This window comes from Bemisia tabaci, chromosome 9 (genome assembly GCF_918797505.1).
Source record: "Bemisia tabaci chromosome 9, PGI_BMITA_v3".
Taxonomy (NCBI): domain Eukaryota; kingdom Metazoa; phylum Arthropoda; class Insecta; order Hemiptera; family Aleyrodidae; genus Bemisia; species Bemisia tabaci.
In genome coordinates this window covers 37,060,144-37,081,449 of record NC_092801.1, presented here as the reverse complement: position 1 = coordinate 37,081,449, position 21,306 = coordinate 37,060,144, and the positions used below count along the sequence as shown (strand labels likewise).

Below are 21,306 nucleotides of genomic sequence, written 5' to 3'. Positions count from 1 at the left end.
TTTTGATGGGCCGCACTTTTTTGTTCAAAGTAAGATCAGAACGAAGTGCCACCATTCATCATTTCCTGCCACAGGAAACATTTCTGCCAAGTTTTCATTTTAAAATGAAGCAAATTAATGAGTTTAAGACTGATGACTCCCGACACTTCGATGCTACTTTGATCGGAATTGGTTCGGGAATTTGATCGTCTATCGAGGCCTCAACATAATGCCATTATTTTTCCCAACTTGTTGAATGGGTTTGCATGGTGAGTCTTGACCTAGTATTGAAAGGGTTAAAATGCAGTGTAGTAAACCACTAGACAAGGCATGGATTGAAGCATCACAGAGGATATTTACTCTTCAAAAGTTTACAAGGAGAATGAATTACGCGACAGAATGTCTGGAAATCAAATCCTGAAAATGATACAAGCACTCACAATAAACATTGGTCAAATGGCTAAAATATTAATGATGTCACTGGTATAATTTAACTTCCATTTGATCTGGGTTCAAAATACTCATTATTATCCTGTTCAGGAGTTGACTTTCTAACCTCTTGCTGTGCGAATCGTTTTTTTTACGAAAGATTTTGGAAAGAAAATTTGTGACTTTTTTTTCCAGTTCAGACCTTGTCTAGCGGGCCATTTTATAGTGAGATCGCCATTTAGTATATTTTTTCTCACAAGATCAACCTTTATAAAGACAAGCATTTATTAAGCGAATTTTCGCGATCGAATGTCATTCATCAAACGAATTGATCAGTGCTGAGTGATGCCGATGATCGGTGATGTCAGGAACTAATCAGAGCTCAAATTTTTTTCCTAAATGAAATTAAGAAGAAAATAAGAAAACACGAAACACTAAAACACAGAAATTGCGAAAACACCAGACTTGAATTGACTAAACACAACAACTGACAGAGATGACAGAACAAAAATTTTGGTGAGAGATGAAGTTTCTGACATCGATTGCATCAATTCTGGTGAGACCAACGAAGAAGTCGAATATCATTGAAAAAAAATGCATAATCGTCGAATATCATTCAACGGTGAATGAAATTCGATCGCGAAAATTCGCTTATTATCTATTCAGAGCCAGTTGTTGAGTTTTTAAAAATCTCATTTTATCTCTTGAATTTAGCCTCTTCATAATGATTCTATTTTTGAAGTTGTAGTTTTGCTGATCTAATGTTGTTTTCTTTTTTCCTCTTTGTCTCTCTGCCTTCGCTCTTGCCTCTCTATCTTTTGGTGACGATTTGGCCCTGCAGCTGCCCACGCCTTCGGTTATTACGGTAAGTCATTGTTCTTCTCGCACCTCTTAGTCTAAAGTGAAATCATTGTCAGATTGTGCTGAAAATTCAGCACTTTTCCCCTTTTAGCTCTATGTAAAATTTCCGGGCTTTTCACACAATCTGGCTACCTTTGCAAAATCATTTGTATCTCAGATTTCCTCACCCCTGAATTTTTAGCAGCAGCCAACAAGGCTTTCGAAACTCTTTGTCTCTTGCCTGGAGGAATATATTTCGAAAGAGCTGTTTTAATATTTCTTAATTCATTTTATTTGATGTAGGAAAACTTATTCATGAATTTGCCTGAAGTTTCTGGTCATTTTTCTCTAACTTTGCCTTTTAAAGACTCAGAAATTTTCAGACCAATTTGTGTAAAGGTTCTTCCTTGAATTTACATGTTCGTAGAAATACTGAAATAGAGCAGATGAGATAAGTTCCTTCATGCTGAAGAAGACGAATTAAGCAAGTGACTCACTATGTTTTGAAAGTTAAAAAATTCAGACCAATTATAGCTTTCGTAATTCCTGTTTTCTTGTAGGCTTTTCATGTGATGGACTAAGAAAAGTCCCATCAACGCACATCATCAATCCCCACACACACAACAATCCCCCCTTCCCCTCCAAAACCAGAAAAATAGAAGAATGACAAAAATATCCCATCTTTTTGTTTCCTGTATCGTCAAGTATTTTTCTAGATATCTGGAGGGTATCATGGATGAATTATTTAAGTGACGTAATGGTGATTTCCAGAAGAAAGCGTAGCTGAGTTCACCCTCATGATAAAGTAAAGTCAAAATGCTGTGATAGGTATGACTCTTATAAGATGAACTCTTTAACTGATGAAAATGAGCTCAATCGTTAGTTTGTTTCTCGAAGTTCACCACAAAGCAACTTCTACTGGAAATGGCCAATACAGTAATACCTCGATCTTTTGATGAATTGTGGTAGAATCCTAATCTGGGTACTGAAAATGCATAAATTTCATAAAACTACATGAAATATGAATGGAAAAAAATAAGAAAAAACAAGAATTTTTCATTCAAGGAACTCATGGATGTCACTTAATTCCTATATCGTGACGTACTTTTTATTTTTTTTGTTGGGTGACCGTTAATGCAGTTGCAGTAACGGTAGATTTTTCCCTATCAGTGTGATTCCAAGTTTGCTAGATGGCTTTTTAAGGTTTTTTTTTAAGCGTAGCTGTGTTAATATTGTATTCCCTCTCTCCCTCCCTCCCTCCAATCCCAGCCCTTTTTCCTCAGTGCTCTTAGGTACTGTTGCCTTAAGGATATTTATTTTTGCCAAAAATTCGGCAATTTTTTTAATTTTGTGTATTTTGCTCTCCCCCTTTTCATCACCTTTACCTCGATTTAACACTTTTCTCCTCTCACTTAGTTTTCCAAATTTTACGGCATGTTGTTGAACTGAGGAGCAAGAAATTTCTCAGCTGTAGAGTTGAAGCCAATCAGTGTGAGATTTGTGAATGGTGTTCTTTATTAGTGCTACCTTTAAAAAATGTTTACGCTCTCCTTGCATACTTGCTCTCCGAAAATGTCAATTCAAGTCTGGTGACATTTTACCTTCATGTTTTAGTTTTCCCAGTCGGTACTTTCGTTCAGTGTCCTAGACGTAATCGTTTCTACCATTTTATTAACTTTTTTTTTTACTATTGGTAAAAAATTTGATTTAATCATACAATCTAACGCATCCTCCGAAGGTAATATTTTTTGTTTTATTTGATGATTCCGTCATTTTCTATTATTTTGCTCCTTTGGTTTTTTTTTTTGTATTTTAATTTTAAAATTTGTTACGTAATTAAGTTTTTTATCTGTTAATTCTTATCTCATCTGTCTTCTGTTTTTCATTAAGTATTTTTTCTTTTAATTTTCTAGTTTAGATTTTTTTCTTATTCATCCGATTAAATTTTGTTGACGTTTGAATCAATCCAATGACAACTAAAGATGGTATGAAATTAAGCATTACAGCACATGTTTTCTCAACAAAATTTTAGGTTAAAGACTTTGAAAAAATCAACAATTTTGACAAGGAAACATACATGCATTGTGGTGCTTGATTTTGTACTGTATCTAGTGGTCCATTGTATTTTGTGCGCTGTAGATACATTACATTAGTAGCGTTTTTAAAAAAATCCCTTATCAGTAAACTACTAGCACCCTCTGATTTGTGAATAACAGCAAATTTTTAGAAGGCTACTCCTTTCCGAACTGAAAAAGCTACCTCTCTCACTAGCCGGATTCATCGTCATTCTTTTAAAAGCTTCTTTCCTTTGGAGGTCCTGCTATGGTTTGCATTGTGATTAATAAGGGCAATTTAGAGGAGATCCGCAAACTACTGTTGAGTAGAATTCAACTGGAAAACTTCAGGTTTGGAAACAAACACAATGTTTCGCCTCTAAAAAAAATTTAAAGCTCAATAGAAAAGTTTTCTAGGGTTTGAAAATATTAACCCTAAAATTTTTGTCAAAATCATATCATGTTTTTCTTCAACATTTTTTATCTCTCGCTGTGGTAAATAACTGTTATCCCAAGCAATGATCTAATGCCAACGTTATTCTGTTATATTTAACGTGAGATTTGTTAAATGTGTCCATCTGACATCGCTGCATTTCAAATATCTCCGTAAACCTCCCCTCAAAGAAAAGGCGCCGTTTGAGGAATGACTGTGAGTAAGGACCTCTGTCTTGTTCCTGTGTGTATATGTTCTTTGGGCTGTAAGAACGTTTACCCAGGAACTGCTCAGTTTTCCCAGATCGAAATATTCAGACTGTTTTCAGTTAGACTTCTCTTTTCATTACTGCTTTGTATCCCTAGTGTTTTGAGGGTTACCTAAAACCAGTGGGACAACCCTTCCTGGTAGAGCTTTTTAGCTTGTTCAAGGGCAGAGTTTAATCAGAGGCAGCAGTTTGAATTGCCCCGTAATTTCCTTCATTGTCAATTTAATACGTCTTGTAAGTTCATCAGATTTTATTTTTTCGTAACCACCAATCACTGTTTGAAAAGCTTATAGAGATCTCAGGTGATTCGCTTCAAACTGCCGCTGAGAATCTCTTCTGCCCATTTTAATAGCATGATTTAGAAAGTATGTTTGTATGATTTTTCCATGTGAATATTTTACTCATACTGTGGAAGTGTGAGTAAACTTCGATGTCGGGGAATACAGGAAACAAAATTAGGTGTCTTGAAGCAAAGTCCATTTGGGATAAACATGAGTTATTGAGGGATCTTGTTAGGATTTTTCACACTAAATTCGGAGCCGAACTCCAAATCCTAAAATAAGGGCTCTGAAATCTGGCCCAGTAGATGTCTTTTTTCCAATGCAAACATCAAGCTCCGCATAAAGCCCTCTTTTTCTCTTTCTTTTTGAGTTTTTCCTATTAGTTTTTTAGGACACTCCCCCCCTTCCCCACCCTTCCTGTTCTGTCTCCCATTACACTGCCGTTGCCAGCCTGCGTCCATGGTGTTGGTGTAGTATTCTACCGCTTGCCTCTCAAAATTAGTTCTCTCAAAGTATGGTTTTTCAGTTTTGCTTGCATACAATTTTTAAGTCAGGCTCTCGAGAATTGTGCAGAGTGCAGTTTTTCGTTTGATTCCACTTGTCTGCCATTTCGTACCTTTATTTCTCCGTGCGTTCAGGCCTATAAAGCAGTAGGCATGCTCAATTTCAATTTTATCAATTAATGTATTTTTGCCCTTGGAATCTGTAGACACCCTAGTTATGCGTTTACTCGATGATCCTAGTTTTTCACGTTTTTTACCTGAAGCTCCAAATTTGTGAAAATCACAACACTACGCATTTGAATTGTGTTAGGAAGGAGCAGTGTTTTTTTGATAATTTTGCATGATAAGAATCCCTGGTAAACACTGTTAAGTTTTTGAGTTTAATTTGTGTAGTTTCTCACAAATTCGGTGAACCTGAAAAGTTATTATCATTTCAATGAAATTAATTAATGACTTGTTGTTATTGGTCGTTAAAATTAACCAACCTCATCAAAAAAAGTGAGGCTCATTTTTTTTTCCTGCTTCTGTGTTTGAGTAGAATGTGGTGTGAATGTCCCAGAAGTCTGTAATATCCTCAGAAAATGAACCAAAAAGCATTACCCTCTTTACACATAGCTGTTGGACTATTAGAATAGCCAATGGATGTTGAGCTGTTAGTAATGCTGCAGGGCTAAGAAAAAACGCTGTATGAACATTCGAATGCTGCCAAGTCTCCGCTCGTAAAACTTTTATTTTTAAAGAAGATTATGAATATTTTTCTTTTCAATTTTCAAATATTTCAAATAAAACTATGCACAAAATTTTTGAAAAATCTAGAGTCAAATATTTACAAATTCTTCTGAAAATTCGTGATTTGTTAGAGGAAACTTGGCAGCGTCATAAGGCTTATACGGCATTCTTCCATAGCACTGCAGAATGGATAAAGTAGTTGCATGCTCAGTTTTTGCAAAAAATCCATCATTTTTACACCTTTCTCATTTCACAAAAATATTGTTTTTTAAATTTTCCTCTCGTTTGTGGCTAATTTTTAGCTGAATAAAACCTCTAATAGCGTTTTATATCTTCAAAACTCTCCTTCATACCCTATTTTATCTCCGTTTAAACATATTCTCTATGAGCGACCCAAGGCAAAGTGTTCTATGAGATAATATCCTGGGATAGCCGAGTAGCTCTTGTTATAATGGAGTAATAGTTTCTACGATTAATTTTAGGTCTTGTAAGTTTATGACAAGGAAATTGCTGCCTCCTATGAATCTTCCATCCCTAAAAATATTTCATATTTGTACTCTCTCCCCTGGCATCACATCACTTTTCGAATCATTCGATAGAGCTGCCTCAAAATATAATTTAATAATAGTCTCAAAAAAGTTGCATCGCTACTTTTATCACAAAATCCGAAACACACAAGTGAATGTATCATAATTCCAGGAAATTTTAGCAGAGGAGAATATGGTCTAGGATAATATTGATAAAAACAAAGAAGAAAAGAATAGAAAAGAAAAACCCTTGATCTGTTAAGATTCAATTTTAAACGGAAAGAAGGAAAATAATTAGTTGGTAGGATCATAGCAGAAAACTCCAGTTCATTTAATACCAAGACAAAACAGTTTATTTTTGTAGCGGCAGGAATTATTTCTACAAAAACCCAATCACAGCACAAAAATATTGTCTCTCTGTGAAGCATTGGAAATGATCGAATCTGTTCAAATTCTCTTCTTTCTGCTTGTATGTATTTTAGAATAGATCAGCGACTGATAGATGCATTTTTCAGCACATATTTTTATTTAACAGCAATCTTATGAACCTCTTCAATTTTGACTTTGTATGAAATAACCGAATCATTTTATTTCCGCAAAATATGGTGATTGTTACCTTTGGTTTGTTCTGTTTCTGTATCAAGATGAATACAATCTTAACCCTGGTCTAGAGTGGGAGGACGAGTTTACAGGTATGTACACCAGAGCGCTCTGCTCTCACCTTCGATAGTTTTACTCTAATTTCTCTCTTGCCCAGAATTTACTGTGGAGGTTGCGTTACATTGTTCCGTCAAATATAGAAACATACCAGCGTTGAGCCATCATAATCACTAATCAACTAGGATCATTCTGCTAGAATTCGGGATCGAAGAGGACAGACAATTTGAAAATACTAATTCAGCCTTAGGTGTCCCCGACAGTCACTTGAACTTGAATTTGTCTTGTACGCTCTAATTTCCTTCTACATTTTGTATCAAATGTGTCTATTTCAATTGCCTCCAGCTTCTTGTCAGCTTCATGGTGGGCGAACCTTATCCTCTCCAAATGTGTGATGCAGTGAAGTAGGGGTGCCGAAAGTTCAGAGACTTCTCCCAACTTCAATGTATCCTCCTCCATTTTCAACCGGAATTCTTGATTGCCTCCCGTTGAAGAGAGAATAAAAACAACAGCAATATTTTACTATAAACATTAGACTTTTTCACTGCGGCAACGCTGTATTTTGTAAAAATCTAAGAAGGCTCCCTTGTCTTGTCAAGTTTTCTCAGGGGCTCTCCCTTTTTTCCCTGTTCCGGCTGCGGCTCCTCCACTTCACGCATCTAAGCCGGTTGCAAGTTTAAGAAGTTTCTGCACCCATGTAGTAAAGAATCTTTCAGAGGTTCAGCTGAAAGCTCAATTGTTTTCATGTCACCAAAAACTTGCCTGGGCACTCTACATTTTCTGAAACTTGAATTTTTCCCTCAATAACCATAAATAATTTAATTTTAACTTAAATCGGTTGTGTGTCCCTGTCCGAAGAGATAATTGAAATAGTCAGGTTTGGTCTATCGAGGACGCCTAGTTTACCTCTCAAGACTTGCGAAAGCAAAAATTCCCACCGTAGCAAAATGTAAGATTAATATACCTATCATATAGATTTTGAGGATATCCATTGACTCGAATGTCTTTAATGAATTTAACTACCCTGGAATTTCCACTTTAACAATGAAACGTTAGTGCAAGAGGAAACCTCCATTCTAATTTTGATTATCGTCTTTCCCATCCTATAGTCTCTCTAATGTTTTTGCTGATTTTTGATTCAGGCTTTTTCACTAATTTTGTATTTTCTCGTTTTAATATCTAACACATAATGCAACTAATCAATATCTAACACAAAACGCAACTAATCTAACTCGTTTCATGTAATGATCATGCTCCCGTTCGTTTGCATTCACAAAAATATTTATTTGTTCGGTTTGTAGTAGATTCAAAGTCAAACTACAAAAAAAGAGAAAAGGAAGGCCCTGGATAAGTTACTTTTTCTTAAATTCTTCAATACCCCCAAAAGTTTGACTTATCTATATGTTTGAGTCGGCAAATTTTACATTCTGATGAACATATTGACCATTTTCTATCCAAATCGCTGCTTTGCTTACCCAAGCTTTCTTGCTTGCCGTCATAATGCACCCAGTGTTCTTATGTACTCAGAAACATTGAAACCATATCGATTAGTCCTCTTTTATGAAATCCAGACCTTTTAAAGCACAGCTTTCACCAGCCAATGTTGTATAGAATTAAAAGAAGCACTCTCATAGTGAGAAATTTGCCTTTTTTGAGCAGTAAATTGCACTGGTGGAAATAGTAGATTTGCTCAAAAATATGGAAATAAAACGTCAAGCTAATTTTTGATGAAGCAAGTTAAAATGGGCTGTTTTATTTCGAATTTGTGTCACTGTTTTGCACGTTACCTAATTTTCTCTGATGTTTTATTTTTTAAAGGAGAACTGAAGTTGGAATTTATTTTTAGCCAACGTGCGTTAAAAATCAGCATAAAGCTGAAAATCTCAATACAGAGGGAAAAAGCTCATATGAGCACAATTTTCCCTCAAAGAGATACGCTGTTTGGTGCAACAGACCATCCAGGAAGGCAACTGCAGAGCTTGGTAGCAGGAAATTCAGGAGGCTGCTTTGCACTGCGGATTGGCCCACTAAGGCCGAAACGCGTCTGCAGTTGCCTTCCTGAATGGTCGTTACTAGTGTTGCACCACACAGCGTAACTCTTTGAGGGAAAATTGTGCTCATGTGAGCTTTTTCCCTCTGTATTGAGATTTTCAGCTTTATGCTGATTTTGATTTGTAAAAATTCCAACTTACTGTATTACAACCTGTGCGTCTATCGCAGTCAGTTTGTGTAGAACTGAAGTTCTTGGCGCCATTACAATTACTGTGAATTTATTCCTGATTATGATGAATGGACTCACAAAATTTGACCTTTCAGTGTTTCTTGGTTTTGTGTTAAAAAAATGACACATCAAAGAAACTTTGGTAACGTCTCATGTAGTTACATTAATGCCAGTTTAAGCCGGCCTAATGGTTGTCTTTGGTTCTAATAGGAAACGTCAAAAGTAAGAAAGGCAATATTAAACGGACAATATAAACTATGTGGCGTCCCTTAGGGGAAGCTAGCAACCCAATAAAGGCGAAAAACTTAGAAAGGCTTCCTGTTACTGTCTCGAATGCTCTGTATCCGTGCATATCACCACATATTTGCGCACTTTAATGTTGCTTCAGGAAGAATCGGTTCTCCAAGATGTTTTGGATTTTATTTGCTTGAATATATACCAGTCACTGTTTTTACTTGATATGCAAGCCCCTGCAAAATTCCATGACAGTGAAACTAACTTCGTTGCTTTGCAAAAAATGAGTCCACTCATTCAGCTACGTTATGAAAGCTGTACACTTGATACAAAACCAGCCATTGTAGAGCATTCTTGTTACAGGTTGTCTCTATGAACCATTACAAATCATCTACCTCGTGTAAATTCAGTTTCTGCTGAATGAAGAAAACGAGTCTCTCTCTCCTCCCCAGATTATTCTGATCAGTGGCGAAGCCAACTCAAATTGGACTGCATTTTGCAATGTGGAACTTAAATTTCTGGCTCTTCTGGAAAAAACACTTATGTGCAATTGTGCATAGGGAAACTAATGGCACATACGTTGTTTTTAAACCGGGGAAGAATTTACAGTTCCAAATTGCAAAATGTAGTCCAATTTATCCAAGCTGCAGCCTCTTTCTGTTTTCCTTCTTGTCATCCCAACTGCCTTTCCTCTTCCTCCCTCTTTAAAATAAGCCCATTCCTTTTATTTTGAGTTCCAGAAACCTTTGGCAAAGCACTTTTTGGCTTCACTACTGTTTGTACCAATTTTATTTGACCACCTCAAAACTTAGCGGTGCAACCTTATATTTTTTATGCACTAATACACACGAGCGCACTTCTTTACGTTTTGAAATATTCCGAGGAAAATATTGATGGTGACACTCCCAAATGACGCATCTTGTTTGCATTGTTCATAAATCTTCACTCCTATTTTGTTTTTTTCAAAAGAGAGCAAATCAACATCATTCCTTGAAATTTTGTCAGAATTTGCCTTGCACAGACAGGAAAAATCACGGAAGTTTTTAAGAATTGAACTGGAGAAGTTCTTCTTTCAGAAAATGAAGTATGACAGGAAATCTATAGATGCTTGATTTTGGAGTTTCACCGCTGATATGTAGATTTTTTTCCCAGAAAGCCTGACATCATTACTTCTCACCTACATCTCCTAAAAAAAACAGTATCGATAGCAAATCGTTGCCTTTTTGATAAACAATACTTATTCTGGGAAACATTCTTGGGCTATGTTTGTAATTCTTTGGGAGAAGTTCCAACCGAATGATCTAAACTTTTCTCACATTTTTCATGTTACTCATTGCCGATCAGGTTGTTACTCTTGTCAGCCAAGTTATAACTGCCGTGATAGTGAGGAGAGCAGTAAGTGTCAAATTTTCGAAATCGAGTTTCCTTCAAAATCCGTCTAATCTCTTTTAGATGAAATCACTGAATTAGCTAAAATAGCAAAATTCATCTGAATTGTATGAAGACGAGACATATGAGAAGCTGTAACTGCGCAAAAAATTACGTAGTTTCAGGAGGTTTCTTCCAATAAAATTTTCGGCTCAGACGCTTCTGCGCCCGTTTTCTGTAAACTTCATTTTTTCTCTTACTGCTCTCTTCGCTATCATGGCAGATATGTTGTCTGTTTAAAATGAGAAGCGATTCCCAAACCTCAGTTCTCTCATCGATGAGGGCCCTTTTGGTAATCGAGCCGAGTGTAGGTAGTCTTTAAGTTCCTATTGCCTTTTGCGGAGAGCAAAATTTATTTACCAAGTAGTTTTGACTTATGACGAAGCGGAAGATGAAGAAAACTCGTTGGGGCCCCACTTGGATGGATTCCATTCGAAACTCCCGCCAGGAATACTGCCCCATGGTCTGCCGCAGGTGAAGGATGTTCAGCCGGCTGTCACATCCCTCGAGACGGAGGAGAAGAAAGAGAAGGAGAAGAAACCTCGTAAGTTCCCCTCAGTGTATCTCTAGTTTTCTTCACTGACTCTGTCAAATACGCTAAAAGTTATCCATGACAGAGATAATTTTCTCTTATGGCAATGCTGCATTTCCCAAGAAACTAAAGTTGGTAGTGAGCTTGGTTTTTCTTCGATCATTTTGACTTGGTTAACTCAATGTCGATACTGTCGCTGGCGCCTGACAAAGTTCTTAATAGAGAATTTGCAGGTGTCTGAAATTTGATGAATTTCGTATTCAAGTGGAAACTACTGAGTGAACTAAACATGAAGATACCCTTGGTTCATGAATTGAACAATTATTGGAGAAGATATGACAAAATGATCTAATCTGCTAAAATACATGTGTTTCAATGGGAAGTGCCGCCAGATGACATCACTAGGCAGTGCATTTTCTCACTTTTAAATCTATTTTTACACTATTTCGCATATCAGAGAAAAATTACAAAAAATACCCTGACATTAGCTCTTTAAGCACTTTCAGATGAAGAAATGAAAAATGTGCATGCAAATTCTCCATTCTGAGAATGTTCAGTGATTCCTTATGTGTAGGCTGATTGTTGAAATTGGTATACAAAGTGATAGACAAAGAAGACTGATAGTAGTATACCGCCTTTGCGATCGTTTCGAACCCTGCTCGATACAATAACCGAGTCCCTTAGTTCCTTACCGAAAAGTGACTACCGCGAACTTCTGAGATTTTCCAAAGCGTGTAAAAAGTTTATTTATCCGTCAATAATTATGATTTAAAGTTGTTTCTCATTCTGGGGCTCCTAGTTTATGTGCAGTGAATACCAAGAGTCTACGTTACTTGGTTTTTTTAAAAAAAGCCTAAGAATGCGACGCGCTGATTTAAAATATGCATATATAAGCAGAATCAAGCGAACTGATTCGAGGATGGCTGAGCAGGTCGGCACTCTCGGAATGAGAATTTAACTCCTCCGTTTTGTTCAAAACGTTGCTTTGACAGATCTGTAACCTCGGTTATACTTTTCAAAAGTTGGTACCCGTGCTCTGATAGTGCAATCTGTGTAAGTGCAATCTGTGATGAGCCTCGAGACTCATTAGACCATTAGCTAAACGTGGCTCATACAGGAATCCACTTACCCCTCTCTTCCCCACGCTCCTGATCACTGCGTCGGCGTCTCGACGAACAATAGCTAATGACGGTCGCCAAGCGAGGCCGGGATCCTCAGCCCCTCGCCCAATTACTTACGCTTCATTAACCATTTCACCGTCACGCTAGGATTCGTCCAATTTTCAAAAAAATTGTTTCGCGAGTTTTTAGCAATTTTTTCCTTACTCTCCGTTAAAACACGAATTAAAAGAGGTCTCATTCATAAAAATCGGCCAAATAGAAGAGAAGTTACAGTATTCGAAATCCGAAGAAATCAACAAAACTTCTCCAAACAAAAAATAAAATGAAGGGGGAAAAAAAGAAATGTATAAATTACAATTTAATATGATTGACCTCAGAATGTGACAAGCAATTCAATTATAAAAAGGAGAAAAAATTGAGTGAAATTACAAAAAATTAGCCTCTTGCAAGGGGCTTCCTTGTATGAGTTTTGACCTGAAGACAAGTAAATCCCGTTATATTATTAAAACGAAATTGACTCCATAGTTTAATGCCTTAGTTTCTTGAATACGATTATTTTAAGCACTCGAAAATTTATACCAGCAATTTTACCCATGGGGTGATTTCCTGAGAGCTGATAATATCACGAATTTCTCATAGAGCCCTTCAAAAATGGCTTGCTTTTTGGGCAGCCGATTCGGCCATCAAACCGGGGTTTAAATGGAAGCTGATAATAACACAAAGCTCTGAGAAAAATTTTGAGATGAGTATAGGAACGGTTTGTAAATTACGAGGAGAGGCGGGCATTCTGTTCAGCATATCGATACATAAGTATTTTCACACGTAGAATTTAATTTTCACGTCAGGGAGTCGACATATTTTGATTTTTTCGATTTTATACGGAAAATTTATGGTTTTTCGGGATTGAAATTACTTACAATTGTTTCATGAAAAATGAATGCACCCAAAATGACTATAGCATTTTGAATTTCACATACGTGCACTCACTAAATTGATTGGTAAATTCAAAGAGTGGGTACATCGACCTGGTATATCAAGTTTCTGCGATTTTTTACGGCAAATCGGTAGATTTTCGGGATGTGGATTGCTTACTTTCAATTCATGAATGAATAAAGCATGGACATGGTTGAGCTTCTTTGCATGAAAAGACGTTTAAAATAACAAAATCAAGACATATTTAATACAATTGCATTTATATCGAGTCAATTTCTTTTCAATAATATAACGGGATTTATAATACCGGTGATTTGGGTATTTTAGCCCCAAAATACCTTTAAATCGACTTTATCTTCTAGGAGTTCGACAGAATTTTTCCTTTCTTCGCTTAAATTTTTCCGTAGCACTTTTCTTCAAGAATCTGATAAGATTTTGCTTGAGGCAGATCAAAAAACTTAAATTTGTTCGAATAGCTTTCTAGATTCACAATACACGGTCTCGTCAAGGTGCGTCGTTGACCTTGCAGTGTTGGATCGTGAATTCTCTTGTTGTGCTGCTTGCCTTTTTTGAAATCTCTGTAAATGAAAACTAAAGGGGTTGAAATTTGCGAGTTAATGACGCGCCTTATCAACACATCGTGTTGGAGTTCACTGCTTGTTTTTTGGATAGTCCTATTAAACTACCAAAGATAGATGAACTAACCATAACAAAGAAAAATCTTGATATAGAAAATAAGTTGGTTCTCAAGATGAAACTTTTTCATAGAATGGTTTAAAACAAGCCATTTGATCTTCGAATCGAAAAATTTTTAAATGAAAATCCATTGTCTTCGTTAATGTCTGTTTTAATGTCATAGACTTCTCTCTGTTTGAAATGCCAGTATTAATTTTGATTTTTTTCTTCTTTTTTTCTTTCTAGCGAGGGATCTTAGTGAAGAAGAAAAGATGACTATCATCCTGTCACCGGACTTCCAGAAGTTCATGGACAGAGCGGGTCGAATAGTGGAACGCGCTCTTTCTGAGTCTGTCGATATTTACATGGATTACGCTGGATTATTGGATAGTGAAGATAGAGGGTACAGCCTTATTTACTTTTGTTTCGGTTGTTTAATTTTTTTTCATGTCCTCTGTTCAAGAGTTCTCTGGTCGAGGTCTGCCTCTGAGATCAGATCAGTAATGGGTTCAGCTTAATTTTTTGTAGAAACTTGAGGAAGCTTGCATATTTTTGTTTTTTTTTTTTTTTTTACCAACCTTCTTTTTGAATTTGACATTACTTGAGTTCTGAAACATGGACGAAAAATATTTGAAAATGCTCATAATTTTTCCATTAAAGGGCACAGCTTGTCCAAAAATGCGTGAAAGAGTATGAATTAAAACTTATCAACTCGGAGGCAGAGAATAGTCAAATATGCCAGTATGAAAAGAGACGCCGTTTGTTGTTTTTTGTCCGTGGTGCTCTTGCAGTACAAAGATTTAAAAATTGTAAATTATTTTATATGAATTCCAAAGTGTTTGAACGGTGAGCTTGAATATATCTGCTCAGCTTATAAAGAAGAAGCCTCCATACACTAGCTTAGAACAAAGGAAGGAAACATATTTTAAGGCCACCTTCATCTTTCCTTTGAAAAAAACTTCTTTATTTTCATGTAGGTATTTGTCTCTGATAAATGGCTATTTTACTTTTAAAAATCATCCATTATTCATTTGTATTTGATTTTAGTGAGGAAAAAGCAAAGAAAATGCTATCGCCGGTTCGGACATTTGTAGATGAGCGATGGACTAAAAACCAACTAGTAACGTCAATGGACTGGTCACCGCAGTTCCCAGAACTCATGGTTGCTTCGTATTACCGCAATGTAGACTCTACTCATGATCCAGATGGTGTCTGTCTCGTTTGGAACACCAAGTTCAAAAAGCAGACGCCGGAGTATGTCTTTCACTGTCAATCAGCTGTCCTGTCGGCAACTTTTGCTAGGTAAGACATCTCACGGTCTACTATCCTGTAACGAAAAAATTATCAAAAACTAGGGCTGGGCGAATATTTTGAAATTTTATCTATTCATTTATTAAAAGTGAAACTACAAAAACGTGTATCTTGGTTTCGGCGTTTTGATATCTTAGGTACTATTTTATTTTTTAGAAGGAGATCAAACTAACGTCAAGGCTTGAAGTTTTCACAGGCTTTTCTGTACAAAGAGAAGATAAATCATTGAAACTTTCACAAAATGACGCTCAGTAATTTTCCATGTGAAAAATGAATTACGATAGGAAGTCTGCAATGCTGCAAACAGAGAAACGCATTACTGCAGTTTCACCACCGTTATTTATATGTTTAACAACATATGGGTAAAACTCAATCTACAAGAGAGCAAAAAAAGTAAATGAAACTTTTTAATAGTACAGCAAGAGGAAACAAATTGATATACTACTTTACAAAAAAATAGGATAGTCAAATAACTATCAATATGTACATAAAGCCCGCTTTCTTGCCATAATTTTAAACTAAACCAAACCAGGACAGTCTTGCAGATCCAGTTGAAGACCATCTAACCAATCTCAGCCCGAAGAGAAAAAATTGAAGTTGGTTCTGCAATGCCCCTCCTGAAAATTCCTACCATCTCCTAAAGAATAATCAACATCCCTTACTCAAAATCATCCAAGAAACTCGAGAGAAAATAAATAAAAATCCAAAAATTTTCAAACTTTAAATTAGCATTAAAGGCTACTGATTAATTCCTAATTATTAACTCATCCTTGCAGGTTTCACCCGAGCCTTATCTTTGGCGGCACATACTCTGGCCAGGTCGTCCTCTGGGATAATCGTGTCCAAAAACGATCACCAGTGCAGCGCACGCCACTTTCTGCAGCCGCGCATACTCATCCAGTCTACTGTTTGAGTGTGATTGGAACGCAGAATGCGCACAACCTTATTAGTATCTCAACTGATGGCAAGGTAATTAATGTTAATTTCTAACCTTCTGTATGTCTGTCTCTCAAGTTCATATTTTGAGTGGTTTTCACTGTGTAAACTTACTTCGTTTCTAAAGTAAAAATCAAATAGTTTAAATCATCAGAAAAATTAAGCAAATCTGTTTTTTTAAAGAAAAAAAAAAAAGATTCGTCCGTCAAAAACAATTCAGATCAAGTTGTCATCTATCAAATATTTATTGCTGGTAACCTTTTTTTCGTTCGCATCCAGGGTGTCTACAGGTTGTATAACCATGTAATGTCATATAATAGTGTCACATATTAATTTTGGTTGTATAATTAAATGAATGTCCTGGAAAAGTGACATCTTTTTGTTTCATCACGCAATTTTTTCATCAAAATTCTCCTTCAGATGGCCAGTTTATGCCCACAAGATGCTTCGGTTGTCGCAGCTTCTGCATCTTATTAGCCTTGCGATCATAATTTTTCTGCAAGAAATGGTCGTATAATGTCATTTTAAAAGTGCCTTACTTTTGTTTTTGGACTTCTCTAGCCATCCTGGTATCAAAAACAGGAGGTTTGTTGTATCCGCTAACAGTAAATATTATATTTACTTTTTTTTTTCAAGGTCTGCTCGTGGAGCCTGGACATGTTGTCTCAACCTCAAGAATCACTAGTCCTTATGAATAATAAGATGTCTAAACCAGTCACCGTGTTGTGCCATGATTTCCTGTATAATGATATAAACAATTTTGTACTAGGGTGTGAGGAAGGCACCACATATTCGAGTAAGTGATGTTTCTGCATTTAGCATCATTTCTATTTTTTTTTCTGAACTTGAAACAAGAGAAGCTGACAAACGGCTTAAGGCCTCAAAAGAGAAAAAGCCCCAAAGAGCAGCCGATAGGCTCTGGTGAGGTGAGGTAGCAAAAATGAAAAGGCGAGCTTGCGGAGAAGGAAAAAATAATTTATTTACTCAACATAGCAGGTGACAAGCACTACAAACAAGGAAACAGATCCTTAAGATCTGTATGGAAACTGGAAAAGAGGAAACTACATTGGCGAAAGAACAGAAAAGATGGAAGAGTCGAGCGGAACCAAGATCGTCGACTGGCCAAGAGCGAAGCAAAGTACTGACTAAAGAAAATGGCGTCGGCTCAGCTAGTCAGCGAGCTTGGTTCAAGAAGAGGATAACATCACCGCCACTCTCATCTCTTAAGATGGTAGTGGGAGGGGGGGGGGGGAGCAGAAACCATCTCAAACTATCTTCTTGTAAATTTCCGTGCCGGGAATAGGAGATGCGCCATAAAGGAGGTGTCAAATTACCACTCAAATATTGGTTTAAGTTAAATGGGAAACTTCCACAAATTTTAAGACAGAGGATAAAGACTGTCTCAATCCTTGTAGAATTTTAAGCAAAGAAAATGTCCGTTCGAGAACTCATCTTGGCTTGAGATATTTGCTGATGGAGCCTATAAGTTGGAATCCAAAAGCATATCCTCCAGAAGATGAGGCAATGAGAACACTGTGATACAACAATTTTGCTTTTTTCGCAACTCAAAATAGCTGCTGTCATGGACGGAATGAAACATTGCTAAATTAATTTACTGGGATGTTAAAACTGACTGATACTGCTGGGATGGAAAATCTGCAACACCACTAGAATATTCATATGAATGCTTTTTCTGTTATCGTAACATCCCCACAATGCCCGACCAACAAACAAAGCGTTTATATCAACATTCGAGAGTTATTAGGCAGAAATTTAACATCCCAGGATGTCAGTTCAGCAATTTTTCCCCCTTTTGTGTCACAGTTTTTAAATTAGAAGCAAAAAACGTAATCCCCACACACACATGTAAAAAGTAAAAAGTTTAATTGTGTGTTTTCATTTGAGGTACTGAGTTATATGACAGCGCCCATTTTGATTTTTGCCTGGAATTGTGAAACTGGAATGACTCGTCCGTGTCAAATTATGTCTTTCCCGTCGTATACTTTTCAAAGCTGAAAGCTAAAAAATGCACTAATTTTTAATCAGATGGTGAAGTTGGAAGTGACTTTAGACCTTCTTAATGTGTTTATTGTGATCTTTTAACAAATTTCCAACAGACATCTGTTGCTTCCCCCAAGTAACAGTTTGGAACAAGACTATTCCAATTTTGGTTCTTTTACAACAAATCCAAGGAGGTTTTGCTCTGAACTCGAGAAACACAATTGGATTACATTTTGTAATAAGGAACCACTATTTCTTGCCCATTTTAGAAATAATACATATGCCATTGGTTTCCCAATTCAGATATCGACGGTGAAACTACCAAACCACGTATCTCGTTTGCGGTGTTTAAAAATCTACGCTCGCATTTTATTTTTTTGAAGTAGACCAAATCAATATTATTCCTTGAAATTTTCACAGAATTTTCTCCACACGAAGAGGAAAAATCACAGAAATTTTCAAGACTGGACGTTAAGTAGTTTTTCATTTAAAAAATAAAGTATGACAGGAAGTCTGCGATGTCGCAAACCGAGATACGTGGTTTGGTAGTTTCACTGTCGATATGTGCTTTTATGAAAGAGCCAGAGATAGTGGTTCCTTATTGCAAAATGCAATCCAATTAATATCTGAAATTTTACAACATTTCAATTTGAAGGGCCAGTTTTGTAACCAGTAAGCATCTTCCACCAAAAAAATCGAAGTTGCTGGGCAAAAAAAAAAAAAAAAAAAATTGGAGTAGATTCTGAACCTAAATACCCAGTTAGTGACTGTCCAAGTCAAAGCGATAGGAAGAAAATGTCTAAAATGAAGGATATTTATTACTTTTTGTAGATTATACTCTCATGAAAATAATGAAAGTCGAAACTAAAAAACTGAAACTCTTAAAACTATATTAAAATTTCCGACGCGTTTCGGGGCTCCTCGGCCCCTTCTTCAAGGCTAAATTCCAACGTATAAAAACGCCTCGGAAATTTTAATTTAATTTTGTGAGATTCATTTTTTTAGTTTCGACTTTCTTTATATTCATTATTTAGCTCACAGTTTGTTACCTTGATTTCCCGTTTGTTTCATTTTGTTTAGTTTTCGTTATTTTTGGTTTATTTTACTTTCATATACATAAAAATACTTTTTCTCTCTCAGCTTGTCGACACGGTACGAAAGCAGGGCACACGGAGGCCTATGAAGGTCATCAAGCTCCTGTCACCGGGATCGATACACACAAGGTGCAAGGCAATATCGATTTCAGCAACTTGTTCATAACTTCCTCGTTCGATTGGACGGTCAAATTGTGGAACTTAAAGGTATTGCTGCTTTGCTTCATTTCGAGACAGAGCCGCTAACGTGTGTCTCTAGATTTTTGTTCTGTGATGAGTTTCATACACAACTGAGACTAGTTTCTGGTCCTCTACATTATCACTTTTCCACACTGGATGTATTAATATCTTTAATTGGCCGGAGTTAAACAGAAAGGAACCAAGCCACATCGGGATCGAACCGAGAAAAAGAGGTTTAAAGTTTAGCTCCTGCATAAGACTCAATGTAAAAGATAAACTTCAAGTTCAATTTCTGCAAAATTTGCTCCAACAAAAACTTTGAATTTTTGGCGATAGAGAGTAGAGCAGTGGTTGAGTTCAAAACCACTCATAACTCAATTTTTTCCATAATGTGGGTTGGTTCCTTTCTGCTTAACTCAGTCCAATTATCCATTGAATGACTTGCAATGTTTTAGAAAAAATCTAGATGAGTTTTTTGCAAAAATTCATAGATTTCCTGACTAAACAGCAAAACTCTACTCCACGGTTGTTTAACTACCTCAACCAATTACATCTTTCACAAGAATATGATCGCTAAGTGTTTGTCTAAAAGTTTGCTGCGTTTAATGTGTAACAAGTGAAAAAATTAACAAAATTTTCAGTTAGAGAGACCAAACAGTTTACCACTTTAATAACAATTCACAAGTGGAAATCTTGCAAATGCAGTTACGTTTTTTTCATCTAGGAAATGATAAATTTTAGAGAACATGCCACACGCATTTGTGGCAGTTCAGGCAGAGAAGAACTCAAGTCAACGAAGGCAAAATTTTCAGTAAAGATAAAACAAGCAGTGAACTCCAACACAATGTGTTGATAAGGCGCGTCATTAACTCAAACCTATCAACCCCTTAGTTTTCATTTACAGAGATTTGAAAATAGGCAAACAGCACAACAAGAGAATTCACGATCCAACACTGCGAGGTCAAAGGCGCACATTTGACGAGACCGTGTATTGTGAAAGTAGAAAGCTATTCGATCGAATTTAAGTCTTTTGATCTGCCTCAAGCAAAATCTTATCAGATTCTTGAAGAAAAGTGCTACGGAATAATTTAAGCGAAGAAAGAAAAAATTCTGTCGAACTCCTAGAGGATAAAGTCGATTTAAAGGTATTTTGGGGCTAAAATACCCAAATCACCGGTAGTATAAATCCCGTTATATTATTGAAAAGAAATTGACTCGATATAAATGCAATTGCATTAAAGACGTCTTGATTTTGTTATTTTAAACGTCTTTCCATGCAAAGAAGTTCAACCATGTCGTTGCTTTATTCATTCATGAATTGAAAGTAAGCAATTTACATCCCGAAAATCTACTGATTTGCCGTAAAAAATTGCAGAAACTTGATATACCAGGTCGATGCACCCACTCGTTGAATTTACCAACCAATTTCGTGAGTGCAAATGTGTAAAAATCAATATGCTATAGTCATTTTGGGTGCATTTATTTTTCATGAAACAATAATAATTTCAATCCCAAAAAACCATCAATTTTCCGTATAAAATCGAAAGAATCAAAATATGTCGACTCCCCGACGTGAAAAATTAGATTCTACGTGTGTAAATACTTATGTATCGATATGCTGAACAGAAACTATGTGTGGACACAGTCAGAAGCCCGCGGCAACATTAATTCAACAGAAAAACGGTAAAAATTAGATCAGATTTTAGCCGCTTTGCCCGCCTCTCCTCGTTACTTACAACAAACTGTTCTTATACTCATCTAAAAATTTTTCTCAGAGCTTTGGGTTATTATCAGCTTCCATTTAAACTCCGGTTCGATGGCCGAATCGGCTGCCAAAAAAGCAAGCCACTGTTGGAGGGTTCTATGAGAAATTCGTGATATTATCGGCTCTCAGGAAATCACTCCATGGCTAAAATTGGTGGTATAAATGTTTAAGTGTT

At 36.4% G+C, this 21,306-nt stretch overlaps 1 protein-coding gene across 3 annotated transcripts in view; it reads left to right on the top strand.

The window, feature by feature from the left end:
- Positions 1-21,306, top strand: part of sw (short wing) — a 37,795-nt gene that overhangs the window by 8,905 nt on the left and 7,584 nt on the right. The window contains exons 6-13 of one of the 3 annotated variants that reach the window (XM_019050047.2): positions 1,250-1,273; positions 6,688-6,735; positions 10,969-11,127; positions 14,091-14,247; positions 14,892-15,146; positions 15,932-16,124; positions 16,728-16,887; positions 19,233-19,393. In XM_019050047.2, the coding sequence (XP_018905592.1) occupies positions 1,250-1,273; positions 6,688-6,735; positions 10,969-11,127; positions 14,091-14,247; positions 14,892-15,146; positions 15,932-16,124; positions 16,728-16,887; positions 19,233-19,393 (1,157 nt within the window). Of the gene's footprint in view, positions 1-1,249; positions 1,274-6,687; positions 6,736-10,950; positions 11,128-14,090; positions 14,248-14,891; positions 15,147-15,931; positions 16,125-16,727; positions 16,888-19,232; positions 19,394-21,306 lie in introns of all 3 variants that reach the window. The other 2 variants (XM_019050046.2, XM_019050049.2) reach the window with 2 other exon arrangements.